This window comes from Somniosus microcephalus, chromosome 12 (assembly GCF_052327205.1).
Source record: "Somniosus microcephalus isolate GS21.2 chromosome 12, FLI_Smic_1.0, whole genome shotgun sequence".
NCBI lineage: Eukaryota > Metazoa > Chordata > Chondrichthyes > Squaliformes > Somniosidae > Somniosus > Somniosus microcephalus.
The window spans coordinates 213,175,695-213,203,538 of NC_140998.1; the positions used below are offsets into that span (position 1 = coordinate 213,175,695).

The 27,844-nt window shown below is 57.4% G+C and overlaps 1 protein-coding gene across 1 annotated transcript in view; it reads right to left on the reverse strand.

Moving 5' to 3' along the window:
* Nucleotides 1–27,844, reverse strand: part of smg9 (SMG9 nonsense mediated mRNA decay factor) — an 81,542-nt gene that overhangs the window by 37,935 nt on the left and 15,763 nt on the right. The window contains 8 exon segments of the mRNA XM_086004023.1: nt 5,094–5,177; nt 5,179–5,190; nt 12,021–12,132; nt 15,177–15,289; nt 18,207–18,304; nt 21,774–21,999; nt 22,984–23,058; nt 24,500–24,564. Coding sequence (XP_085860149.1) covers nt 5,094–5,177; nt 5,179–5,190; nt 12,021–12,132; nt 15,177–15,289; nt 18,207–18,304; nt 21,774–21,999; nt 22,984–23,028 — 690 coding nt within the window. The 5' untranslated portion in view covers nt 23,029–23,058; nt 24,500–24,564.

A 27,844-nucleotide genomic window follows, 5' to 3' on the forward strand; every position in this document is an offset into this window, starting at 1 on the left:
GGCGAGGGGAGAGAGAGAGAGCGGGCGAGGGGAGAGAGAGAGAGCGGGCGAGGGGAGAGAGAGAGAGCGGGCGAGGGGAGAGAGAGAGAGCGGGCGAGGGGAGAGAGAGAGAGCGGGCGAGGGGAGAGAGAGAGAGAGCGGGCGAGGGGAGAGAGAGAGAGCGGGCGAGGGGAGAGAGAGAGAGCGGGCGAGGGGAGAGAGAGAGAGCGGGCGAGGGGAGAGAGAGAGAGCGGGCGAGGGGAGAGAGAGAGCGGGCGAGGGGAGAGAGAGAGAGCGGGCGAGGGGAGAGAGAGAGAGCGGGCGAGGGGAGAGAGAGAGAGCGGGCGAGGGGAGAGAGAGAGAGCGGGCGAGGGAGAGAGAGAGAGCGGCGAGGGGAGAGAGAGAGAGCGGGCGAGGGGAGAGAGAGAGAGCGGGCGAGGGGAGAGAGAGAGAGCGGGCGAGGGAGAGAGAGAGAGCGGGCGAGGGGAGAGAGAGAGAGCGGGCGAGGGGAGAGAGAGAGAGCGGGCGAGGGGAGAGAGAGAGAGCGGGCGAGGGGAGAGAGAGAGAGCGGGCGAGGGGAGAGAGAGAGAGCGGGCGAGGGGAGAGAGAGAGAGCGGGCGAGGGGAGAGAGAGAGAGCGGGCGAGGGGAGAGAGAGAGAGCGGGCGAGGGGAGAGAGAGAGAGCGGGCGAGGGGAGAGAGAGAGAGCGGGCGAGGGGAGAGAGAGAGAGCGGGCGAGGGGAGAGAGAGAGAGCGAGGAGGGAGAGAGAGAGAGCGGGCGAGGGGAGAGAGAGAGAGCGGGCGAGGGGAGAGAGAGAGAGCGGGCGAGGGGAGAGAGAGAGAGCGGGCGAGGGGAGAGAGAGAGAGCGGGCGAGGGGAGAGAGAGAGAGCGGGCGAGGGGAGAGAGAGAGAGCGGGCGAGGGGAGAGAGAGAGAGCGGGCGAGGGGAGAGAGAGAGAGCGGGCGAGGGGAGAGAGAGAGAGCGGGCGAGGGGAGAGAGAGAGAGCGGGCGAGGGGAGAGAGAGAGAGCGGGCGAGGGGAGAGAGAGCGGGCGAGGGGAGAGAGAGAGAGCGGGCGAGGGGAGAGAGAGAGCGGGCGAGGGGAGAGAGAGAGCGGGCGAGGGGAGAGAGAGAGAGAGGAGGGGAGAGAGAGAGAGAGAGCGGGCGAGGGGGGAGAGAGAGAGAGAGCGGGCGAGGGGGGAGAGAGAGAGAGAGACAGCGGGCGAGGGGGGAGAGAGAGAGAGCGAGGGGAGAGAGAGAGAGAGAGCGGGCGAGGGGAGAGAGAGAGAGAGCGGGCAAGGGGGGAGACAGAGAGAGCGAGGAGAGAGAGAGAGAGAGAGCGGGCGAGGGGCGAGAGAGAGAGCGGCGCGGGAGCGGGGAGAGAGATAGAGAGCGGGCGGGGGAGAGAGAGAGCGGGCGAGGGGGAGAGAGCGCGGGCGAGGGGAGAGAGAGAGAGAGCGGGCGAGGGAGAGAGAGAGCGGGCGAGGGAGAGAGAGAGAGCGGGCGAGGGAGAGAGAGAGAGCGGGCGAGGGGAGAGAGAGAGAGCGGGCGAGGGGAGAGAGAGAGCGGGCGAGGGGAGGGAGAGCGGGGGGAGAGAGAGCGGGCGAGGGGAGAGAGAGAGCGGGCGAGGGGAGAGAGAGAGAGAGCGGGCGAGGGGAGAGAGAGCGGGCGTGGGAGAGAGAGCGGCGAGGGGGAGAGAGAGAGCGGGCGAGGGGAGAGAGAGAGCGGGCGAGGGGAGAGAGAGAGCGGGCGAGGGGAGAGAGAGAGCGGGCGAGGGGAGAGAGAGCGGGCGAGGGGAGAGAGAGAGCGGGCGATGGAGAGAGAGCGGGCGAGGGAGAGAGAGAGCGGGCGAGGGGAGAGAGAGAGCGGGCGAGGGGAGAGAGAGAGCGGGCGAGGGGAGAGAGAGAGCGGGCGAGGGAGAGAGAGAGCGGGCGAGGGGAGAGAGAGAGCGGGCGAGGGGAGAGAGAGAGCGGGCGAGGGGAGAGAGAGAGCGGGCGAGGGGAGAGAGAGAGCGGGCGAGGGGAGAGAGAGAGCGGGCGAGGGGAGAGGGAGAGCGGGCGAGGGGAGAGAGAGAGCGGGCGAGGGGAGAGAGAGAGCGGGCGAGGGGAGAGAGAGATCGGGCGAGGGGAGAGAGAGAGCGGGCGAGGGGAGAGAGAGAGCGGGCGAGGGGAGAGAGAGAGCGGGCGAGGGGAGAGAGAGAGCGGGCGAGGGGAGAGAGAGAGCGGGCGAGGGGAGAGAGAGAGCGGGCGAGGGAGAGAGAGAGCGGGCGAGGGCGAGAGAGAGCGGGCGAGGGGAGAGAGAGAGCGGGCGAGGGAGAGAGAGAGCGGGCGAGGGGAGAGAGAGAGCGGGCGAGGGGAGAGAGAGAGCGGGCGAGGGGGAGAGAGAGAGCGCGCGAGGGGAGAGAGAGAGCGGGCGAGGGAGAGAGAGAGCGGGCGAGGGGAGAGAGAGAGCGGGCGAGGGGAGAGAGAGAGCGGGCGAGGGGAGAGAGAGAGAGCGCGAGGGGAGAGAGAGAGAGCGCGAGGGGAGAGAGAGAGAGCGCGAGGGGAGAGAGAGAGAGGGGGGAGAGAGAGCGCGAGGGGAGAGAGGGGGTGAGGGGAGAGAGAGAGCGGGCGAAGGGAGAGAGAGAGCGGGCGAGGGGAGAGAGAGCGGGCGAGGGGAGAGAGAGCGGGCGAGGGGAGAGAGAGAGAGCGCGAGGGAGAGAGTGGGCGAGGGGAGAGAGAGAGCGGGCGAAGGGAGAGAGAGAGCGGGCGAAGGGAGAGAGAGAGCGGGCGAAGGGAGAGAGAGAGCGGGCGAGGGGAGAGAGAGAGCGGGCGAGGGGAGAGAGAGAGAGCGCGAGGGGAGAGAGGGGGCGAGGGGAGAGAGAGAGAGAGCGGGCAAGGGGGAGAGAGAGAGAGCGAGGAGAGAGAGAGAGAGAGCGGGCGAGGGGCGAGAGAGAGAGCGCGGGCGCGGGGAGAGAGATAGAGAGCGGGCGGGGGAGAGAGAGAGAGCGGGCGAGGGGAGAGAGAGAGGGAGAGCGGGCAAGGGGGGAGACAGAGAGCGAGGGGAGAGAGAGCGCGGGCGAGGGGAGAGAGAGAGAGCGGGCGAGGGGGAGAGAGAGCGGGCGAGGGAGAGAGAGAGAGCGGGCGAGGGGAGAGAGCGGGCGAGGGAGAGAGAGAGCGGGCGAGGGAGAGAGAGAGCGGGCGAGGGGAGAGAGAGAGCGGGCGAGGGGAGAGAGAGAGCGGGCGAGGGGAGAGAGAGAGCGGGCGAGGGGAGAGAGAGAGCGGGCGAGGGGAGAGAGAGAGCGGGCGAGGGGAGAGAGAGAGCGGGCGAGGGGAGAGAGAGAGCGGGCGAGGGGAGAGAGAGCGGGCGAGGGAGAGAGAGAGCGGGCGAGGGGAGAGAGAGAGCGGGCGAGGGGAGAGAGAGAGCGGGCGAGGGGAGAGAGAGAGCGGGCGAGGGGAGAGAGAGAGCGGGCGAGGGGAGAGAGAGAGCGGGCGAGGGGAGAGAGAGAGCGGGCGAGGGGAGAGAGAGAGCGGGCGAGGGGAGAGAGAGAGCGGGCGAGGGGAGAGAGAGCGGGCGAGGGGAGAGAGAGAGTGGGCGAGGGAGAGAGAGAGCGGGCGAGGGGAGAGAGAGAGCGGGCGAGGGGAGAGAGAGAGCGGGCGAGGGGAGAGAGAGAGCGGGCGAGGGGAGAGAGAGAGCGGGCGAGGGGAGAGAGAGAGCGGGCGAGGGGAGAGAGAGAGCGGGCGAGGGGAGAGAGAGAGCGGGCGAGGGGAGAGAGAGAGCGGGCGAGGGGAGAGAGCGGGCGAGGGGAGAGAGAGAGCGGGCGAGGGGAGAGAGAGAGCGGGCGAGGGGAGAGAGAGAGCGGGCGAGGGGAGAGAGAGAGCGGGCGAGGGGAGAGAGAGAGCGGGCGAGGGGAGAGAGAGAGCGGGCGAGGGGAGAGAGAGAGCGGGCGAGGGGAGAGAGAGAGCGGGCGAGGGGAGAGAGAGAGCGGGCGAGGGGAGAGAGAGAGCGGGCGAGGGGAGAGAGAGAGCGGGCGAGGGGAGAGAGAGAGCGGGCGAGGGGAGAGAGAGAGCGGGCGAGGGGAGAGAGAGAGCGGGCGAGGGGAGAGAGAGAGCGGGCGAGGGGAGAGAGAGAGCGGGCGAGGGGAGAGAGAGAGCGGGCGAGGGAGAGAGAGAGCGGGCGAGGGGAGAGAGAGAGCGGGCGAGGGAGAGAGAGAGCGGGCGAGGGGAGAGAGAGAGCGGGCGAGGGGAGAGAGAGAGCGGGCGAGGGGAGAGAGAGAGCGCGCGAGGGGAGAGAGAGAGAGGGGGGAGAGAGAGCGCGAGGGGAGAGAGGGGGCGAGGGGAGAGAGAGAGCGGGCGAAGGGAGAGAGAGAGCGGGCGAGGGGAGAGAGAGCGGGCGAGGGGAGGAGAGAGAGAGCGCGAGGGAGAGAGGGGGCGAGGGGAGAGAGAGAGCGGGCGAAGGGAGAGAGAGAGCGGGCGAAGGGAGAGAGAGAGCGGGCGAGGGGAGAGAGAGAGCGGGGCGAGGGGAGAGAGAGAGCGGGCGAGGGGAGAGAGAGAGCGGGCGAGGGGAGAGAGAGAGCGCGCGAGGAGAGAGAGAGGGCGAGGGGAGAGAGAGAGAGAGAGCGGGCGAGGTGAGAGAGAGAGAGCGAGAGCGAGGGGGGGAGAGAGAGAGAGAGAGAGCGGGCGAGGGGAGAGAGAGAGAGAGAGAGAGAGGGCGAAGAGAGCGGGGCGAGGGGAGAGAGAGAGAGAGAGAGAGAGAGAGAGAGAGAGAGCGGGCGAGGGGAGAGAGAGAGAGAGAGCGGGCGAGGGGAGAGAGAGAGTGAGCGGGCGAGGGGAGTGAGAGAGAGAGAGAGCGGGCAAGGGGAGAGAGAGAGAGAGAGAGAGAGAGAGAGAGAGAGAGAGAGAGAGAGCGGGCGAGGGGAGAGAGAGAGAGAGAGCGGGTGAGGGGAGAGAGAGAGCGAGGGGAGAGAGAGAGAGAGAGCGGGCGAGGGGAGAGAGAGAGAGCGAGAGCGAGGGGGGGAGAGAGAGAGAGAGAGAGAGAGCGAGGGGGGAGAGAGAGAGAGAGAGCGGGCGAGGGGTGGGAGTGAAGTACACCTGGGGCATTTCCAAATCCAACAGCACTAATAATAAAACCGAGACTTACCTGCATCTCCACATAGGTGTGCGGCAGACTGTATTCTGGCGGGAGCTTGCGGTCATTGTTGATCAGATGATCCAGTACGGCGGGGACTGAGGATGGGCTGCGGGTGGAAGGACGACAGATACATAGAAACATAGAAGATAGGAGGAGTCGGCCATTCGGCCCCTCAAGCCTGCTCCGCCATTCAATGAGATCATGGCTGATCATCCAAATTCAGTACCCTGTCCCTGCCTTCTCTCCATATCCCTTGATCCCTTTAGCCTAAAGAAATATATCCAACTCCTTCTTGAATATATTTAATGAATTGGCCTCAACTGCCTTCTGTGGTAGAGAATTCCACAGGTTCACCACTCTCTGGGTGAAGAAATTCCTCCTCATCTCAGTCCTAAATGGGTTACCCCTTATCCTTAGACTGTGACCCCTAGTTCTGGACTCCCCGACCATCAGTAACATCCTTCCTGCATCTAGTCTGTCTAGTTGGGTGACTGGGCAGATGCATGGCAGATGCAATATAACGTGGATAAATGCGATGTTATCCACTTTTGTGGCAAAAACAGGAAGGCAGATTATTATCTGAACGCCAATAGATTGGGAGAAGGGGAAGTGCAACGAGGCCTGGGTGTCCTTGTGCACCAGTCGCTGAAGGTAAGCATGCAGGTTGAGGAAATCTACATGATATAAGGGGTTAATTTCAAGTTCTTGCTGGGTAAAAGTTTTCAGATTTGACACAGGTAAAGAGTCGATGTGTAACTAGAGCTATTGCACGAACCTGGATTACAGCCAAGAACAGATGTCTGCCCACCTAATGAGAATGTAGAAGTGAAACAATGGGGTTCCGGTTGAAGTACCCAGTGACCTAATAATCATGTATCTGGAGACTAGGTCTAACAAGTTAAGATTAAGGAGGACCTCCGGTTACACGATTCATATCCTGTTATATCTTAACCGTTGACTTATGTGTCCAGGATCCTTCTGTCAATATGTCATAAGACCTAATGATTAATCTAAAATGTATCCTGATTGAGGAACAAAGGAATGTCAATCTAACTTGTTTGTTACACTGTATAAATATGGAACGCTTACGCTGTATCATTGGAATAGTAGCCTCACCCCTTGAGTGGAGGTGCTGATTCCCCTTGCAAGAAGTGAAATAAAAGGCCTGTCCGTCTGACGAATCCAAGTGTGTATTGAGTCATTACCCAGAGCTAAGAAGTAAGGCACTTCTACAAGGTGCAGCAGGCAGTTAAGAAGGCAAATGGTATGTTGGCCTTCATAGCGAGACGGTTCAAGTACAGGAACAAGGATGTCTTGCTGCAGTTGTACAGGGCCTTGGTGAGACCACATCTTGAGTATTGTGTGCAGTTTTGGTCACCTTATCTGAGGAAGGACGTTCTTGCCATGGAAGGAGTTCAGCGAAGATTCACCAGGCTGATACCTGGGATGGCAGGAATGACATATGAGCAGAGATTGGGTCGATTGGGCTTATACTCGCTGGAGTTTAGAAGAATGAGAGGGGATCTCATTGAAACTTATAAAATTATGACAGGACTAGACAGACTAGATGCAGGAAGGATGTTCCCGATGGTCGGGGAGTCCAGAACCAGGGGTCACAGTCTAAAGATAAGGGGTAAGCCATTTAGGACAGAGATGAGGAGGAATTTCTTCACCCAGAGAGTGGTGAACCTGTGGAATTCTCTACCACAGAAGGCAGTAGAGGCCAATACATTAAATATATTCAAGAAGGAGTTGGATATATTTCTTAAGGCTAAAGGGATCAAGGGATATGGGGAGAAAGCAGGGACAGGGTACTGAATTTGGATGATCGGCCATGATCTCATTGAATGGCGGAGCAGGCTCAAGGGGCCGAATGGCCGACTCCTGCTCCTATCTTCTATGTTTCTGTGTTTAGTCCTGTTAGAATTTTATGTTTCAATGAGATCCCCTCTGATGCGCTATCAACAATACCAAAGACTACGAAATGGACTTATACGAAGTAGGCTTTTATTGACTAAGAACTGGAGCATGCCTCTGCTTCTGAATCCATCCTCAGAGCTCCCGGGGGAAGGGTGGTGAATCACCTTCATAACCGGGCTTAGGGGTGGAGCCAGGGGCTGAGACATGCCTGGACTTGTACAGGGTTAACAGTGGTTTACCACACAGGCACGTACAGGTTAACAGTGGTTTACCACATTCACCCCTCGTTTAAAAAAGAGTCCGGCGGGGTGAAGTATTTCAAAAGTTCGTATACGAAAGTCTCTCCGGGGGTCTTGTCTGCCGTAATGATCTTCGTGGTGCCGGTTGCGGCGGTTCTTTGCCCGCGGCCGCTTCTCGCGTGGGACGGAGCACTGGCGTGTCGTCCTCTCGGGGTAGGGATGGCACCGGCATGTCGTCAGTTCATGGTAGACACCCCGGTGGTGCGTTGTGGGTAGTGGTGGTGGGTGGAGGTAGTGGATGGTGATCGATGGTGTTTCGGGTGGTACCTGAGGGTGCGAGGTCTCGAATTGAGACTGTGTCCTCCCGCCCGTCAGGATACGCCACGTAGGCGTACTGTGGGTTGGCGTGGAGGAGGTGAACCTTTTCGACCAGGGGGTCCGTCTTATGGCTCCTCACGTGTTTCCTGAGCAGGACGGGTCCCGGAGACGTCAGCCATGGCGGTAGTGATGTCCCCGAGGTGGATTTCCTGGGGAAGACGAACATCTTCTCGTGAGGGGTGGCGTTTGTGGCAGTACAGAGCAGTGATCGTATGGAGTGGAGCGCATCGGGGAGGACATCTTGCCAGCGGGAGATTGGGAGGCCCTTGGATTTTAGGGCGAGCATGGCGGTCTTCCACACCGTTGCGTTCTCCCTCTCCACCTGTCCGTTACCCCGGGGGTTGTAGCTGGTAGTCCTGCTCGTGGCTATGCCCTTCTCGAGCAGGTACTGGCGCCGCTCGTCGCTCATGAACGACGAGCCCCTGTCGCTGTGGATGTAATTAGGGAAGCCAAATATGGCGAACAGGTCGTGGAGGCACCTGATGACTGTGGCGCTGGTCATGTCCGGGCAGGGGATGGCGAAGGGGAAACGGGAGTACTCGTCAATAATATTGAGGAAGTTCGTGTTGCGGTCAGAGGAGGGAAGGGGCCCCTTGAAATCGACGCTGAGACGTTCGAATGGGCGGGTGGCTTTAATCAGGTGTGCCCTGTCTGGCCTATAAAAATGCGGTTTGCATTCGGCGCAGACCTGGCAGTTCCTGGTCATGGTCCTGACCTCCTCGATGGAGTAAGGCAGGTGGCGAGCTTTAATAAAGTGGAAGAACCTGGTGACCCCCGGGTGGCAGAGATCATTGTGGAGGGTCCGTAGCCTATCGACTTGTGCGTTGGCACATGTCCCACGGGATAGGGCGTCTGGGGGCTCATTAAGTTTCCCGGGCCGGTATAAGATATCGTAGTTGTAGGTGGATAACTCGATCCTCCACCGCAATATCTTATCATTTTTGATTTTCCCCCTTTGTCTGTTGTTAAACATAAATGCTACTGACCGTTGGTCAGTGAGCAGGGTGAAACGTTTACCGGCCAGGTAATGCCTCCAGTGCCGTACAGCCTCCACTATCGCCTGGGCCTCCTTCTCGACTGAGGAGTGTCGAATTTCGGGGCCCTGGAGGGTCCGTGAAAAGGCCACGGGTCTCCCCACCTGGTTAAGGGTTGCGGCTAGGGCGAAGTCGGATGCATCGCTCTCCACTTGGAAAGGGATGGACTCATCCACTGCGTGCATTGTGGCCTTCGCAATGTCCTCTTTTATGAGGGTGAAGGCCGCACGGGCCTCTGCCGTCAGGGGGAAGGAGGTTGACTTGATGAGGGGCCGGGCTTTGTCCGCATAGTTGGGCACCCACTGGGCGTAGTAAGAGAAGAACCCTAGGCATCTCTTCAGGGCTTTTAGGCAGTGGGGGAGGGGTAGTTCCAGGAGGGGGCGCATTCGGTCGGGGTCGGGGCCGATGACTCCGTTTTCCACCACGCAGCCAAGAATAGCGAGGCGCGTGGTGCGGAACATACATTTTTCTCTGTTGTATGTCAGATTCAGCCGTTGGGCCGTACGGAGGAATTTTTCTAGGTTGGCGTCGTGGTCCTGCCGGTCATGGCCGCAGATGGTGACGTTGTCTAGATAGGGGAAGGTGGCCTGCAGCGCGTTCTGGTCAACCATCCGGTCCATCTCCCTTTGGAAGACCGAGACCCCGTTGGTGACGCCGAAGGGGACTCGGAGGAAGTGGTACAGGCGGCCGTCAGCCTCGAAGGACTGGCGGTCCTCAGGCCTGATGGGGAGCTGGTGGTATGCCGACTTCAGATCAATCGTCGAGAATACCCGGTATTGTGCTATCTGGTTGACCATGTCAGATATGCGGGGAAGTGGGTATGCGTCTGGCTGTAGTCAATAACCAGGCGCTGTTTTTTGCCGGTCTTTACTACCACCACTTGGGCTCGCCATGGGCTGGTGCTGCCCTCGATAATCCCTTCCCTCAGGAGTCTTTCTACTTCTGATTTAATAAAGCTCCTATCCCCGGCACTGTACCGCCTGCTTTTAGTAGCAATTGGCTTGCAGTCTTTGGCGAGGTTAGCGAACAACGGGGGGGGGGGGGGGTTTGACCTTCAGGGTGGACAGGCTGCATACTTTGCGCGGCGCCGTGTTTAAATTCTGCTGGCTGCAGACTGTAAGTGGGGGCAGGGGCCCGCCATATGCCATCGTGACGCTCTCCAGATGGCACTGGAAGTCTAATCCTAGCAGTACGGGAGCGCAGAGCTGTGGCAGGACGAGGAATTTAAACTCTCTATACTCCACGCCGTTCACTGTCAGAGTCGCTACACAGTAGCCGCCGACGTCCGCCGTATGGGACTTTGAGGCCATAAAGACCTGGTGGCGTGTGCGCATAACCGATAGGGAGTAGCGTCGCACCGTGTCGGGGTGGATGAAGCTCTCCGTGCTTCCGCAGTCGAAAAGGCAATTTGTGGCATGGCCATTTACCTTTACGTTCATCATGGACCTGACTAGTTGATGGGGCCTAGATTGGTCCAGGGTGATGGAGGCCATCGTCGAGGTCGGCGGGTCGCTGTAGTATTCGCCCGCGCCGAGGGCCTGGTCCCAAGATGGTGTCCAAGATGGCGGCTCCCCCTCGGCTGGTGGTGTCCAAAATGGCGGCCCGCACGTGGTTGGTGGGGTCCAAAATGGCGGCCTGTACGGTTCACACGCGGTGCTGCTGGAATTGGGGGTCGGTTTCGCCTTGCACACTCTCGCGTAGTGGCCTTTCTTGCCGCATTTGGAGCAGGTCGCGTCCTTTGCTGGGCATTGCTGTCTGGGGTGCTTGGCCTGGCCGCAGAAGTAGCATTTCTGGCCTCTGGTCATTGCAGCTGTAGTTGGGCTGCTGGCGGCTTGTGGCCTTACCGGGTCCCAAGATGGCTGCTCCCGTGGCATCCCCGTGGCCATCCGGTCAGGGGGGTAGGCGTCCATGTTCTGGAGGGCCACGTCTAACGAGATAGCGAGGGCCACCGTCTTCTGCAGGTTGAGCCCCCTCTGTTCCAGCAGCCTCTGCCGAGTATAGTTGGACCTGATGCCGGCTACGTAGGCGTCTCGGATCAGGTCTTCCGTACATTCCTTGGCCGTCACCGCTTTGCAATTACAGTCCCGGCCGAGGACTCTCCGTGCCAGTAAATATTCAGCGCCCGATTCCCCGGGGCGCTGTTTTCGGGTAGCCAGGAGGTGTCTGGCGTAGACCTCGTTAACAGGCCTCACGTATTGTTCCTTTAGCGTCGCGATGGCGGCCGCGTAAGTAGTGGCGTCTCGGATGATCGAGTAGACTCGGTGGCTCACCCGTGAGTTCAAGACAAGCCGTTTCGCGTCATCTGTAGTGACAGTAGTGCTGGAGGCCTCCAGGAAGGCTTCGAAACAGCTCAGCCAGTGTTCAAAGTTATTGGCTGCATCTGCTGCTTGAGGATCCAGGTCTAAACGTTCCGGCTTCAAGATTTGCTCCATGTTGAAAATTAGTCAATAAAATTGATGCGCTATCAACAATACCAAAGACTACGAAATGGACTTATATGAAGTAGGCTTTTATTGACTAAGAACTAGAGCATGCCTCTGTTAGTGAATCCATCCTAAGAGCTCCCGGGGGAAGGGTGGTGAGTCACCTTTATACCCGGGCTTAGGGGTGGACCAGGGGCTGAGACATGCCTGGACTTGTACAGGGTTAACAGTGGTTTACCACACAGGCATGTACAGGTTAACAGTGGTTTACCACACCCTCTCATTCTTCTAAACTCCAGCGAGTAAAAGCCTAATCAACCCAATCTCTCCTCATACGTCATTCCTGCCATCCCAGGTATCAGCCTGGTGAATCTTCGTTGCACTCCTTCCATGGCAAGAACATCCTTCCTCAGATAAGGCGACCAGAACTGCACACAATACTCGAGGTGTGGTCTCACCGAGGCCCTGTACAACTGCAGCAAGACATCCTTGTTCCTGTACTCAAACCCTGTCGCTACGAAGGCCAACATACCATTTGCCTTCTTAACCGCCTGCTGCACCTGCATGCTTACCTTCAGCGACTGGTGCACAAGGACACCCAGGTCTCGTTGCACTTCCCCGTCTCCCAATCTATTGCCATTCAGATAATAATCTGCCTTCCTGTTTTTGACACCAAAGTGGATAACCTCGCATTTATCCACGTTATATTGCACAGTTATACAAGGTTAGCTCCTCTTTCCCCGCTCTCCTGAAGGCGTCGGGATGGGGACAACTGGTCAACTACGGCGGAGCAAAGCAACAGCGCTTCGGAAAACTTAGCGACGCGACAAAGCGTCACCATTTCAGCACGGGGGAGGATGGCCGGACCTTGCGCTGCTGTCCGCTCGCTGTCCAGACCGGTCCTCCTGATTCTACAACACGCGGACGTGCGGCGTCCCTCACCTGAGTGTCCAAGAAAATGATTCTCTCCTGGGTGATGAAGAAGTCGATGCCATTGGTCTGGTTCCCACCTCGCTCTTTGATTTCCTGCGTCTGGGTTCTGAAGACGTAAGACCTTCAGAAACAAAATTCAATGCCAGGCCATCAGAAATAAAACCCGACGGACGAAGTCTTTCCCGGAACGCCGAGCTCCACACACTCACATATACCCGCGCGCGCCCACCTGCGCACTCACACTCACTCACTCTCGGGCGCAAACAATCACTCCCTCCACCACCGGTGCACCGTGGCTGCAGTGTGGACCATCTACAAGATGCACTGCAGCAACTCGCCAAGGCTTCTTCGGCAGCACCTCCCAAACCCGCCACCTCTTCCACCTAGAAGGACAAGGGCAGCAGGCGCATGGGAAAACCGCCACCTCCAAGTTCACCTCCAAGTCACACACACCATCCTGACTTGGAGATATATCGGCCGTTCCTTCGTCATCGCTGGGTCAAAATCCCGGAACTCCCTCCCTAACAGCACTGTGGGAGCACCTTCACCACACGGACTGCAGCAGTTCAAGAAGGCGGCTCACCACCACCTTCTCAAGGGCGATTAGGGATGGGCAATAAATGCCGGCCTTGCCAGTGACGCCCACATCCCAGGAACGAATTTTTTTTTAAATGCACGATCGCGGATAAACAGACGTAAACACAGCACGTGTAAACCAACATTCCCTCAATCTTTTCTCGCTCGCGGGACACACACACACTCACTCATGCACACTCACTCACACACACACACACTCTCTCACACACACGCACACACTCTCTCTCACATACACACACTCTCTCACACACGCACACACTCTCTCACACACGCACACACTCTCACACACGCGCACACACACAAACGCGCTCTCTCTGACACACGCGCACACTCTCACTCACACACACTCACACACACACACATTCACTCACACACATTCACAAACTCACACTCTCTCTCTCTCACGCACACGGGATGCCACGTGACACATTAACAATTCTTCCGCGCAAAAAAACAACTGAGGTCAGGGAAAAATCCCAGGTCTGGCCACAGCTGGATTCAAGGACGGATTAAGTCGAACAATAGCTGCAGTGTTAGAATGAAGCAACACAGGGACTGCCAGCAGTGGCAGGGCACCGCGCTGGCTCCCCCATGCCTGCTCCTTCCAGTCTGGAGAGGAAATCTGCTAAACTGGCCGAAGCCTCCCGCAGGCTGACGTGACGAGTGACTGAGTGCCGATCTGGACTCTGGATCCCCTTCAAATGGAGCCCTTCTCAACTGAAAAGGAAATGAGTTTGCCATCTGTTTTCTTTTCATTTCTTTTCCGTATTTCCTCCATAATATTGAGCAGAGTGTTTACGCCGAAATTCAATTCTGATTGACGTCATGAACACGTGGGCTTTGCCTGTAAACTGGCCACACTCTGTGTGGCCCGCTGATCGGGCTAACTGCGACCGTCCCGATTTGCTCTTACTCTGTGGCTCAGTGGGTCCAACACTTTCTCTCTCTCGCCGCCGAGTGAAAAGGTCGTGGGTTCCAGTCCCGCTCTCGACTTCAGCCCCATAATCCAGGCCGACACTCCCCGGAGCCAGTACTGAGGGAGCGCCGCACTGTCGGAGGGGCAGTACTGAGGGATGGCCGCACTGTCAGAGGGGCAGTACTGGGGGAGCGCCGCACTGTCGGAGGGGCAGTACTGAGGGAGCGCCGCACTGTCGGAGGGGCAGTACTGAGGGAGCGCCGCACTGTGGGAGGGGCAGTACTGAGGGAGCGTCGCACTGTCGGAGGGGCAGTACTGAGGGAGCGCCGCACTGTCGGAGGGGTGGTACTGAGGGAGCGCTGCACTGTCGGAGGGGCGGTGCTGAGGGAGCGCCGCACTGTCGGAGGGGTGGTACTGAGGGAACGCCGCACTGTCGGAGGGACAGTACTGAGGGAGCGCCGCACTGTCGGAGGGGCAGTCCTGAGGGAGCGCCGCACTGTCGGAGGGGCAGTACTGAGGGAGCGCCGCACTGTCGGAGGGGCAGTACTGAGGGAGTGCCGCACTGTCGGAGGGGCACTACCGAGGGAGCGCCGCACTGTCGGAGGGGCAGTACTGAGGGAGCGCCGCACTGTCGGAGTGTTAGTACTGAGGGAGCGCCAGTACTGAGGGAGCGCCACACTGTCGGAGGGGCAGTACTGAGGGAGCACTGCAGTGTGGGAGGGGCAGTACTGAGGGGCAGTACTGAGGGAGCGCCGCACTGTCGGAGGGGCAGTACTGAGGGATGGCCGCACTGTCGGAGGGGCAGTACTGAGGGAGCGCCGCACTGTCGGAGGGGCAGTACTGAGGGAGCGCCGCACTGTCGGAGGGGCAGTACTGAGGGAGCGCCGCACTGTCAGAGGGGCACTACTGAGGGAGTGCCGCACTGTCGGAGGGGCAGTACTGAGGGAGCGCCGCACTGTCGGAGGGGCAGTACTGAGGGAGCGCCACACTGTCGGAGGGCCGCACTGTCGGAGGGGCAGTACTGAAGGAGCGCCGCACTGTGGGAGGGGCAGTACTGAGGGAGCGCCGCACTGTCGGAGGGGCAGTACTGAGGGAGCGCCGCACTGTCGGAGGGGCAGTACTGAGGGAGCGCTGCACTGTCGATAGGGCAGTACTGAGGGAGCACTGCACTGTCGGAGGGGCAGTACTGAGGGAGCGCCGCACTGTCGGAGGGGCAGTACTGAGGGAGCGCTGCACTGTCGGAGGGGCAGTACCGAGGGAGCGCCGCACTGTCGGAGGGGCAGTGCTGAGGGAGTGCCGCACTGTCGGAGGGGCAGTGCTGAGGGAGTGCCGCACTGTCGGAGGGGCAGTGCTGAGGGAGCACCGCACTGTCGGAGGGGCAGTACTGAGTGAACGCTGCACTGTCGGAGGTACCGTCATTGAGATGAGACATTACACCGAGGCGGCGTCTCCTCTCTCAGGTGGACTTCAACCCACGACCACCTGGCTCAGAGGCGAGAGGGAGAGCACTGATCCGTGGCCGACACCCGACGATATAAACGTCTGCTTTTTAGATGCATCTGTATAAATCCGATTGTTTGCTCTATTTCAAGATGGAGGCTGCAGCTCCCTGCTCTCCCGGTTTGTGCCTGCAAGCCCCTCCTCATCGTTACCTCTGGTCCTCCTCTGGCGTGTTGGCTGAGAGCAGCGACATTAATGTGGATTTGCCCGTTCCTTGCAGGCCGATGATCCCGATCACAAGCACATCTGTCTGGTCCAGCAGGTACTGCAACTCAAGACACAGGCAAGTCAAGCACTGGAACAGGAGGAGGCCCATTCAGCCCCTCGAGCCTGTTACACAGGAACAGGAGGAGGCCCATTCAGCTCCTCAAGCCTGTTACAGAGGAACAGGAGGAGGCCCATTTGGCCCCCCGAGCCTGTTACACAGGAACAGGAGGCCATTCAGCCCCTCGAGCCTGTTACACAGGAACAGGAGGAGGCCCAATCAGCCCCTCGAGCCTGTTACACAGGAACAGGAGGAGGCCCAATCAGCCCCTCGAGCCTGTTACACAGGAACAGGAGGAGGCCCATTCAGCCCCACGAGCCTGTTACACAGGAACAGGAGGAGGTCCATTCAGGCCCCTCGAACCTGTTACACAGGAACAGGAGGAGGCCCATTCAGGCCCCTTGAGCCTGTTACACAGGAACAGGAGGAGGCCAATTTAGCCCCTTGAGCCTATTCCGCCATTCAATCAGATCACGGGCTGATCTGTATCTTAACTCTATCTACCCGCCTCGGTTCCGTAACCCTTAATACCCTCACCCAACAAGAATCTCTCAATCTCAGTTTTGAAAGCTCCAATTGACCCCCAGCCTCAACAGCTTTTTGGGGGAGAGAGTTCCAGATTTCCACCACCCTTTGTGTGAAGAAGTGCTTCCTGACATCACCCCTGAACAGCCTGGCTCTAATTTTAAGGTCATGCCCCCCCAGCCCGCCTGGTTCTGGGCTCACCCCACCCCGCCATGGGCGCCAACACAGAAAAGCAAGAGTTTGCAGGCTGCTCCGTAGAGATGTCAGCCGCAGCTCAGTGGATCCGACTCCCGCCCCCGAGTCAGAAGGCCGTGCGTCCGAGCCCCACTCCAGAGACTCCAGCACCGTAATCCAGATCCGACACTCCCAGTGGAACACCAAGGGCCGGCTTTCGGATGAGACGTTAAACCGAGGCCCCGTCTGCCCTTTCAGGTGGACGTAAAAGATCCCACGGCCACTATTTGGAAGAAGAGCAGGGTGGGGGGGGAGGCGGGGGGGAGTTCTCCCCGGTGTCCAATATTAATCCCTCAATCAACATCACTAAAAAACAGATGATCTGGTCATTATCATATTGCTGTTTGTGGGAGCTTGCTGTGCGCAAATTGGCTGCCACGTTTCCTACATTACAAGTGACAAAAAAAATACTTCATTGGCTGCTTTGGGACACTCCGAAAGACGCTATATAAATGCAAGTTCCTTTTTTTTCTTGCTAGCGACCTGGAGCCCGAGCCCTGTAAATGGGACCAGCAAATGGGTCCTTCTGTGTAAAGGAACGAGTGCTAGAGCCTGCCCTGAACTTACTCTTCACGACCGTCAGTAAGCACATGGTTTGAGTATAAAATAAGGCTTTAATCAACTGTTTCACAACCATGAGTTCTAGTTACATCACTAGTTCCTGGTTACAGAAACATCCTGGGCAAGCTGGGCCCACGCCCGAGTATTTATACTCCTTGGACGGCGCCACCAGCTGGCCGCCCAGTGTTATTTCATGAATCATTTCTTCATGAATGATAAGATTCATGAGTCAGCCTTTCCGTCCTGCAGACAGAATGTTTTGGGTTTGATTTCTTCATCGTGTTAAGTTACCTCCGAGCTCGACTATTCCGACGCTCTCCCAGTCGGCCTCCCACCTTTCACCCTCCGTAAACTCGAGCTCATCCGAACCTCCGCTGCCCCGTGTCCTAACTCGCACCCAGTCCCCGTTCACCCATCGCCCCTCCTGTTGCTCGCTGACCTACACTGGCTCCCAGTCCGGCAACGCCATGATTTGAAAATCCTCATCCTCGTTTTCAAATCCCTCCGTGGCCTCCTCGCACCTCCCTCCCTATCTCTGTAACCTCCATCAACCCTCCGAGATCTCGGCGCTCCTCCAATTCTGGCCTCTTGAGCATCTCCCGATTTCCACCGCTCCACCATTGGCAGCCGTGCCTTCGGCCGCCTGGGCCCCGAGCTCTGGAATTCCCTCCCTAAACCTCTCCGTCTCTCTCTCTTCCTTTAAGACGCTCCTTAAAACCGACCTCTTGACCAAGCTTTTGGTTGCCTGTCCTAATATCTCAGAGTTATACAGCACAGAAAGAGGCCCTTCGGCCCATCGTGTCCACGCCGGCCATCAGGCCCTGTCTAATCTAATCCCATTTTCCAGCACTTGGTCCGTAGCCTTGTATGCTATGGCGTTTCAGGTGCTCATCCAAATGCTTCTTCAATGTTGTGAGGGTTCCTGCCTCTACCACCCTTTCAGGCAGTGAGTTCCAGATTCCAACCACCCTCTGGGTGAAAAAGTTTTTCCTCAAATCCCCTCTAAACCTCCTGCCCCTTACCTTGAATCTACGCCCCCTGGTTATTGACCCCTCTACTAAGGGGAAAAGTTCCTTTCTATCTACCCTATCTATGCCCCTCATAATTTTGTACACCTCAATCAGGTCCCCCCTCAGCCTTCTCTGCTCCAAGGAAAACAACCCCAGCCTGTCCAGTCTTTCTTCATAACTGAGGCGCTCCATCCCAGGTAACATCCTGGTGAATCTTCTCTGCACCCTCTCCAAAGCAATCACATCCTTCCTATAGTGTGGCGAGCAGAACTGTACACAGTATTCCAGCTGTGGCCTAATTAGCGTTTTGTACAGCTCCATCATAACCTCCCTGCTCTTGTATTCTATGCCTCGGCTAATGAAGGCAAGTATCCCATATGCCTTTTTAACCACCTTATCCACCTGTTCTGCTGCCTTCAGGGATCTATGTACATGCACACCAAGGTCCCTCTGATCCCCTGATGTGGCTCGGTGTCAATTTTTGTCTGATTTACGCTCCCGTGAAGCGCCTTGGGACGTTTTACTACATTAAAGGCGCTATATAAATTCAAGACGTTGCTGTTTCAGGCGAGGCCTGTTGCGCTTACCTCCATGGCACTATCGCACCAGTTCATCTGGTCGTCCACCAGCTTAATGCCGTGCTTCATCCTCTCAGGCGGGTGAAGCTTGGCTTGGCCGATCACCGCTGTGAATCAAGACAACAAGGCTTTAGTGCAGCACGAGCGCATTCCTGGTTGCTCGTTGGGGCGAGGGTCACAAGTGCTGGCGCGCCGCAGTGAGCCGGCCTTCCATCTCCGCTCAGCCGTCACCAGCACCGCAGGAGAAAGTAGCAACAATCCTGAGCCGTTCCACGATTACAGAGAGAGCATTGCTCAACTGTGTCGGCCATGGTTCGGTGGGCTTAGCTCTCTCTCTCTCTCTCGCCTCCGAGTCTGAAGGGGGTGGGTTCCAGCCCCGACGCCAGAGACTTGAGCACCATCATTCAGGCCAGCGCTCCCAGTGCCACTACTGAGGGAGCGCCGCACTGTTGGAGGGGCAGTACTGAGGGAGTGCCGCACTGTGGGAGGGGCAGTACTGAGGGAGAGCCGCACTGTGGGAGGGGCAGTACTGAGGGAGCGCCGCACTGTCGGAGGGTCAGTACTGAGGGAGAGCCGCACTGTCGGAGGGACAGTACTGAGGGAGAGCCGCACTGTCAGAGGGTCAGTACTGAGGGAGAGCCGCACTGTCAGAGGGTCAGTACTGAGGGAGCGCTGCACTGTCGGAGGGTCAGTACTGAGGGAGTGCCGCACTGTCGGAGGGTCAGTACTGAGGGAGCGCCGCACTGTCGGAGGGGCAGTACTGAGGGAGCGCCGCACTGTCGGAGGGGCAGTACTGAGGGAGCGCCGCACTGTCGGAGGGGCAGTACTGAGGGAGCGCGGCACTGTCAGAGGGGCAGTACTGAGGGAGCGCCGCACTGTCGGAGGGTCAGTACTGAGGGAGCACTGCACCTCAACCTCAACTTCAATTTCCTGCCCGATCCCCATATCCCTTGATTCCCCTGGAGTCCAAAAATCTATCGATCTCAGCCTTGAATATCCTCAACGACTGAGCCTCCACAGCCCTCTGGGGTAGAGAATTCCAAAGATTCACCGCCCTCGGAGTGAAGAAATTTCTCCTCATCTCAGTCCTGAATGGACAACCCCTTATCCTGAGACTGTGACCCCTGGTTCTAGACTCCCCAGCCAGGGGAAACATCCTCCCTGCATCTACCCTGTCAAGCCCTGTAAGAATTTTGTATGTTTCAATGAGATCACCTCTCATTCTTCTAAACTCTAGAGAATATAGGCCTAGTCTACTCAATCTCTCCTCATAGGACAATCCCCCCATCCCAGGAACCAGTCTGGTGAACCTTCGTTGCACTCCCTCTGTGGCAAGGATATCCTTCCTTAGGTAAGGAGACCAAAACTGTCCACAATACTCCAGGTGTGGTCTCACCAGGGCGCTATATAATTGCAGTAAGACATCTTAAGGGGCTAGAAATTCGGTATCGCCACGTTTGGGGCGCTAGTCCTGGCGAAGCGCAAAGTTTAGCGCCAGGCGCAATTTAGCGCCACCTAGCGCGATATTGGGTTACAGCGCCCCTGAAGGTGATTGCGGCGCTAAATCAGGCGCTGCACAAGACTCCTAAGGCACTAACCCGGCGGCGCAACCCAATTTCGCGACGGCGGGGCGCAGCGAGGGTGCTGTCAATAATCACTTTCCCTGAGACACACTGGCACCGGCCAGCTCTTAAAGGGGCAGGTCAATTGGCATCACCAGACACACTCACTGCCTTGTAGGCCTTCAAAGCGGTGGGAGCCTACCTGTGGCGCACCAGCCTAGCAAGACATGGAAAGGGTGAGGCAGAGGGCGGAACGCCTCACTGATGGGGCATTGGATGCTTTGGTTGGCGCGGTGGAATCAAGGCCAAGGAAGATGGTCGGAATGTGATTTATGTTTTGGACAGTCTCCCGGGTGTGAGAGCCAGTTATGTGTCAGTGTATTAGTTTTGCTTTCTGTTGCCATAGCTTTCTTATGTTTGAAGGAACCACATTTTGTGTAATGAAACACTTTCTTCATTTACAATGGCCATGTCTGCTATTTACATGCTTCTTGCCCTTCACAGGCTTGGGGGTATCAGACCGGTTCCATTCCTGTTCTTGGAATGGCAGCAAGCATTCCGTGAGAGGGGCCTAGAAGCTACTTCTGATCAGCCTCTGACGCGCAGCCTGAGAAGAGCCGCTCGCGTAGAAGTTCAGGCCAGCAGGCATCTTCTCAGCCACCGACAGAGATGTCCTGCACCTTATCTGAGGCTGCAGATCTGGCTGAAGCAGCAGGCACAGCTCAGTCACCACCTCCTTTCTAAATCGCAGCCTTCTGACACACTGCTCCTCCAGCATGTTCATGTAGGAAAACTGCTGTCGGAAAACTCTGCCAGCGTACGGTCTGCTGTGGCAACGTCTGTTGGCCCTCCTCCATCTGGCCATGCCCGCCCCCCTCTCCCAGCGTCTCAGTGCCCTTTCCAGATCAGGACGTTCCCCTCCACTGCAGCCCCCATAATAAGTGTCCACAGGAAGGTTCCCCGTTGTTAAGGCTCACCAACAGCAAGGTGATGGTCAGAAGGCTGAAGATCGTCCGCCTGCGCTGGCTCAGTGGTCAAATGGCTCTCAGTGTGCAGCTCAGCAACTCTTTGCAGCTCTCGAGGAAGTTGTGCTCCAACTTCCAAAAATGGCTGCCGCTTTTAAACCACACCAGTCCCCTTTAAATAACGCTCCTCCATCCCGAGAGCGACTTGGTAAGGTTCCAGGTAAGCTGTCACTATTAGCGTCAGGCGCTACAGAGGGGGGGGGGGGCGCCACTGAATTTCCGGTCCGGGGCGCCTAAAAGGCGTTGCACACTCAAATGACGTCATAATCTGCCTGCGCCCATGAGCGGGCGCTACCGGCGCTAAATGCATGCTCAATATGGGGCGAGGCGCTAGGCGCCCTGCGCCCGCCCGGAAATTGGTTAGCGCCCCACTTTTCGGCCTCTTTAGGCGCTAATCGGTGGCGCTACCAACCAAATTTCTAGCCCCTTTACTCTTATACTCAAATCCTCTTGTAATAAAGGCCTACATACCATTTGCTTTCCCAATTGCTTGCTGTACCTGCATGTTAACTTTCAGTGATTCGTGTACAAGGACACCCAGGTCCCTCTGAACACCAACATTTCCCAATCTCTCACCACTTAATAGAAGGATATGTTGATGGGGTGAGATGAAGAGGGGTGGGAGGAGGCTGGTGTTGATGGGGTGAGATGAAGAGGGGTGGGAGGAGGCTGGTGTTGACGGGGTGAGATGAAGAGGGGTGGGAGGAGGCTGGTGTTGATGGGGTGAGATGAAGAGGGGTGGGAGGAGGCTGGTGTTGATGGGGTGAGATGAAGAGCGGTGGGAGGAGGCTGGTGTAGATGGGGTGAGATGAAGAGGGGTGGGAGGAGGCTCGGGTGGGGCAGAAACACCAGCACGGACCAGTTGGGCCGAATGGCCTGTTTCTGTGCCATAGACTCGATGTAATTCTACGTAACCAGAGACTGGTGCGGGTTTAGCGTAAATCCCGAGCGTCCTCCTGCCCTGCGCTGGCACTGCCTGCTCTACTTACGGTCCATGTTGCCGCCGGGGGCGGAGGGGGTCATGCCGCGGTTCTGGATCTGGTAGACGGGCTGGGTGGGCCGCTGGAACTCCTTCTCCGCCTTGGCCGCGGGCGCCTGCGATGTGCCGTCCCCGGTCGGCAAGGGTTTGCCCTCCTCGCGGGCTTTCATCAGCACGATGGGCTTCTCGGCAGGACTGCCAGCGGACAGAGCCGGCGCAGGCATCGCCTTGCTGGTCTGCCGCGGGAAGGGGGAAGAGAAAGAGCCAGCGTCAAAGAGAGCGCGGAATGGGACGCGAGCCCGTATCCCCCTAGTGTCGGTACTGAGGGAGCGTCGCACTGTCGGAGGAGCGGTACTGAGGGAGCGCCGCACTGTTGGAGGGGCAGTACTGAGGGAACGCCGCACTGTTGGAGGGGCAGTACTGAGGGAGCGCCGCACTGTCGGAGGGGCAGTACTGAGGGAGCGCCGCACTGTCGGAGGGGCAGTACTGAGGGAGCGCCGCACTGTCGGAGGGGCAGTACTGAGGGAGCGCCGCACTGTCGGAGGGGCAGTACTGAGGGAGCGCCGCACTGAGGGAGGGGCAGTACTGAGGGAACGACGCACTGTCAGAGGAGCAGTACTGAGGGAGCGCCGCACTGTTGGAGGGGCAGTACTGAGGGAGCGCCGCACTGTCGGAGGGGCAGTACTGAGGGAGCGCCGCACTGAGGGAGGGGCAGTACTGAGGGAACGACGCACTGTCAGAGGAGCAGTACTGAGGGAGTGCCGCACTGTCGGAAGGGCAGTACTGAGGGAGCGCCGCACTGTCGGAGGGGCAGTACTGAGGGAGCGCCGCACTGTCGGAGGGGCAGTACTGAGGGAGCGCAGCACTGTCAGAGGGGCAGTACTGAGGGAGCGCCGCACTGTCGGAGGGGCAGTACTGAGGGAGCACCGCACTGTCAGAGGGGCGGTACTGAGGGTGCGCCGCACTGTCGGAGGGGCAGTACTGAGGGTGCGCAGCACTGTCGGAGGGGCAGTACTGAGGGAGCACCGCACTGTCGGAGGGGCAATACTGAGGGTGCGCCGCAGTGTCGGTGTGAACACGGTTACCCCAGGTGGAGTCTGAGCAGAGCTCTGCGTGAGACTCGCCCCCCCCACCCCGCCATCGCCCCGGGAATGGAGCGTGGCGACTCCGTCCCTATATTCAGACCCCACTACTCGTGCAAGCAAGGACGCGTTTCCTACCCTCTCGGCTGGGGGCTTGGCGAGGATGATCGGTGTCTTCTGCATTCTTGGTCCTACTGGTTCCTCACTCCCATTCTGCAGAGCAAGCACAGGTTACAGACACGGCCTGTTCCAAAATAACAATTCAAATCCGAACAACCAAAAGCTTCGTTTGGTTAAGAACTGAACATTACGGTCTCAATAGCAGAATTAATTCATTTTGCGGTGCCTGGTTGATTATTTCTGTCCCATTTCTGTATAAAATGGGACAAAGAATTAAGAAATAGGAGCAGGAGTCGGCCATTCGGCCCCTCGAGCCTGCTCCGCCATTCAATAAGATCATGGCTGATCTTCTACCTCATCTCCACTTTCCTGCACTGTCCCCATATCCCTTGATTCCCTTAGGATCCAAAGATCTATCGATCTAGCAATCGAGCAACACTCAAGAAGCTTGACAACTATCTCCAACAAGCGAGAGTCTAACCACCGCCCCTTGACATTCAACGGCATTACCATCGCCGAATCCCCCCACCATCAACATCCTAAGGGGTCACCATTGACCAGAAACTTAACTGGACCAGCCACATAAATACTGTGGCAACAAGAGCAGGTCAGAGGCTGGGTATTCTGCGGCGAGTGTCTCACCTCCTGACTCCCCAAAGCCTTTCCACCATCTACAAGGCACAAGTCAGGAGTGTTATGGAATACTCCCCACTTGCCTGGATGAGTGCAGCTCCGACAACACTCAAGAAGCTCGACACCATCCAGGACAAAGCAGCCCGCTTGATGGGCACCCCATCCACCACCTTAAACATTCACTCCCTCCACCACCGGCGCACCGTGGCTGCAGTGTGCACCATCTACAAGATGCACTGCAGCAACTCGCCAAGGCTTCTTCAGCAGCACCTCCCAAACCCGCGACCTCTACCACCTAGAAGGACAAGGGCAGCAGGCGCATGGGAACACCACCACCTCCAAGTTCCCCTCCAAGTCACACACACCATCCTGACTTGGAAATATATCGGCCGATCCTTCATCGTGGCTGGGTCAAAATCCTGGAACTCCCTCCCTAACAGCACTGTGGAAGCACCTTCACCACACGGACTGCAGCGGTTCAAGAAGGCGGCTCACCACCACCTTCTCAAAGGGTGACTAGGGATGGGCAATAAATGCACACATCCCACAAACAAATTTTAAAAACTGAGCATCAACAGCCCTCTGGGGTAGAAAATTCCAAAGATTCACAACCCTCTGAGTGAAGAAATGTCTCCTCATCTCAGTCCTAAATAACATGATATGTGCTAGTGTCCATTAACCAAAAAGTCCCAATGTGGAAGTTGCAAGAATTACAGTCCATCGTTAATGATTCAAAGTCATACCAATGCTAAAAAAAAATGGAATTATCCAGTAATCTGAATTAAGCAACATTGATAATGTAGGAAAGCATGAGTTAAAGGTTAAAAAAATTAGAATTACCAGCTCATTTCAATCAAGCAACTTTGAATTAAGAATAGAGGCTGTGTCAATATGACAGTACCTCTATTTCTCCCAAACTTGTACCGAATCCTCCAACTCACTACAAGAAACACAATGGGACGTCCACTAGAATTAGACAAAAACAAAACAATTAATGAACAGGCAGCGAAGACAAAAGGCCACTCGGTCCCTCACTCTTGTACTAACTCTCCCATCGAAGCCCATCTCTCCAGTACCCTAACTCTCCCATCGAAGCCCATCCCTCCAGTACCCTAACTCTCCCATCGAAGCCCATCTCTCCAGTACCCTAACTCTCCCATCGAAGCCCATCCCTCCAGTACCCTAACTCTCCCATCGAAGCCCATCCCTCCAGTACCCTAACTCTCCCATCGAAGCTTATCCCTCCAGTACCCTAACTCTCCCATCGAAGCTTATCCCTCCAGTACCCTAACTCTCCCATTGAAGCCCATCCCTCCAGTACCCTAACTCTCCCATCGAAGCCCATCCCTCCAGTACCCTAACTCTCCCATCGAAGCTTATCCCTCCAGTACCCTAACTCTCCCATCGAAGCCCATCCCTCCAGTACCCTAACTCTCCCATCGAAGCCCTTCCCTCCAGTACCCTAACTCTCCCATCGAAGCCCATCCCTCCAGTACCCTAACTCTCCCATCCCTCCAGTACCCTAACTCTCCCATCAAAGCCCATCGATTCAGTACCCTAACTCTCCCATCGAAGCCCATCCCTCCAGTACCCTAACTCTCCAATCGAAGCCCATCCCTCCAGTACCCTAACTCTCCCATCGAAGCCCATCCCTCCAGTACCCTAACTCTCCCATCGAAGCCCATCCCTCCAGTGCCCTAACTCTCCCATCGAAGCCCATCCCTCCAGTACCCTAACTCTCCCATCGAAGCCCATCCCTCCAATACCCTAACTCTCCAATCGAAGCCCATCCCTCCAGTACCCTAACTCTCCCATCGAAGCCCATCCCTCCAGTGCCCTAACTCTCCCATCGAAGCCCATCCCTCCAGTACCCTAACTCTCCCATCGAAGCCAATCCCTCCAGTACCCTAACTCTCCCATCGAAGCCCATCCCTCCAATACCCTAACTCTCCAATCGAAGCCCATCCCTCCAGTGCCCTAACTCTCCAATCGAAGCCCATCCCTCCAGTGCCCTAACTCTCCCATCGAAGCCCATCGCTCCAGTACCCTAACTCTCCCATCGAAGCCCATCCCTCCAGTACCCTAACTCTCCCATCCCTCCAGTACCCTAACTCTCCCATCGAAGCCCATCCCTCCAGTACCCTAACTCTCCCATCCCTCCAGTACCCTAACTCTCCCATCGAAGCCCATCGCTCCAGTACCCTAACTCTCCCATCGAAGCCCATCCCTCCAGTACCCTAACTCTCCCATCCCTCCAGTACCCTAACGCTCCCATCGAAGCCCATCCCTCCAGTACCCTAACTCTCCCATCAAAGCCCATCCCTCCAATACCCTAACTCTCCAATCGAAGCCCATCCCTCCAGTACCCTAACTCTCCCATCCCTCCAGTACCCTAACGCTCCCATCGAAGCCCATCCCTCCAGTACCCTAACTCTCCCATCAAAGCCCATCCCTCCAATACCCTAACTCTCCAATCGAAGCCCATCCCTCCAGTACCCTAGCTCTCCCATCGAAGCCCATCCCTCCAGTACCCTAACTCTCCCATCCCTCCAGTACCCCAACGCTCCCATCGAAGCCCATCCCTCCAGTACCCTAACTCTCCCATCGAAGCCCATCCCTCCAGTACCCTAACTCTCCCATCGAAGCCCATCCCTTCTGTAGTGTATGTAACCTGCACTACCTTAAGAGGATACCTTAAGGTGATGGACTACTTTTTAACGGCTCCTGTACATCGTTGTACCGGTAGTGACCACACCAGTATATAAACCCTGCGGAGCAAAGTGTACCTCAGTTCCGCCCTGACCCTCAATCACTAAAGACCTGTTTATTTACTTCTGTTGTCTGTGTCCTGTTATTCATTATAACTGCACTTGTAAACACAGACTCAAAAGTGGCGACTAGTCTGATCGTACCTAGCGGCAGTTTTGCATCACCTCCCCCAGTACTGATTCTGGGGCCCATTCCAAGGAAGCTTCGTCCTCAGAAACGGACGTCGGAAAAGGGCATCCGCCCTCAACATCCTGCTGAGCGCTGCATCGCACGGGAGGCCATCGGGAACCCGGTTTGGTTTTCTGGCCACGAAGTCCAACATCAGCAACAGGCAGTGATCATCCCTTCTACGACAGCGGCGGGTAAGCCCAATCGAGCGGCACGGGCGGGGGGGGGGGGGGGGGGAAGTCGGCCGAGTTGTCAGTGGGAGAAGGGGAGGAAAAACGAAGAAAAGGGCAGAGAACACGACTGCAGCCGGTGTCAGGGGCCGGACTGCAATCGGGGCAGAGACGCGCAGCAGCAAGAAAAGCGCTTTATTGCCACAAGGACCGCGGGAGCGGCGGGGCAAGAAGAGCAGCAGCGCAAGGAAGCGTATACACGGGAAAATAAAGGCAGGAAGGACCGCTGGGAGGCGTGGACAGCAACAGCACAGGAATCGCCATCTTGAGTCGGCGGGGGAAGAAGACAAGCGCGGGAAAAGCCGCCATCTTAAATTTAAAATTTTTTTTTTTTTAAAGTCATCATACTAAATAATATCCGAAGGGAAAGGAGAAACTCAGCAAGGATGCCGAAAACGGGTAACATCACTGCCTTTGACAACGATGTGGAAGATTGGGCCACTTATGTGGAACGCATCGAAGTTTACTGTAGAACGAATGATGTACCGGATGATAAGAAAGCACTAACCCTATTAAACTCGATGGGTGCGAAGATGTACGGGTTATTAAGGAACCTGGTAACCCCAGACAAACCGGTAGGAAAGAGTTTCGCGGATATTGTTACTATCCTGCAAGAGCATTTAAACCCCACACCGCTGCTGATAGCGGAACGATTTAAATTCTACAAAAGAATTCAACTTAAAGAAGAAAGCAACGCTGAATTCCTAACAGAACTGCACAAGTTATCAAAGTACTGCCAGTTCGGAACAGGACTAGCAGACGCACTGAGAGATAAGTTTGTGTGTGGGCTCCTAAGGGAAGGAACCCAGAAGCGACTGCTAGAGGAAAAGGATCTTACGCTGGACAAAGCTTTCAGCATTGCAGCATCCCACGAGGCAGCAGCACGGGGCGCTGCAGAGATACAGCAAAGGCCACTGGAATTCAGCACCAATGAAATGGCATTGGGCGCAGTAAAGTGCTATCGTTGCAGAAGGACAACGCATGACCAGAACCAGTGCTGGTTCAAAGACAAAGAATGCAGGCAATGTGGCAAACTTGGTCACATAGCGAGAGTATGCCGGTCAGGAAAGAAGACCAGC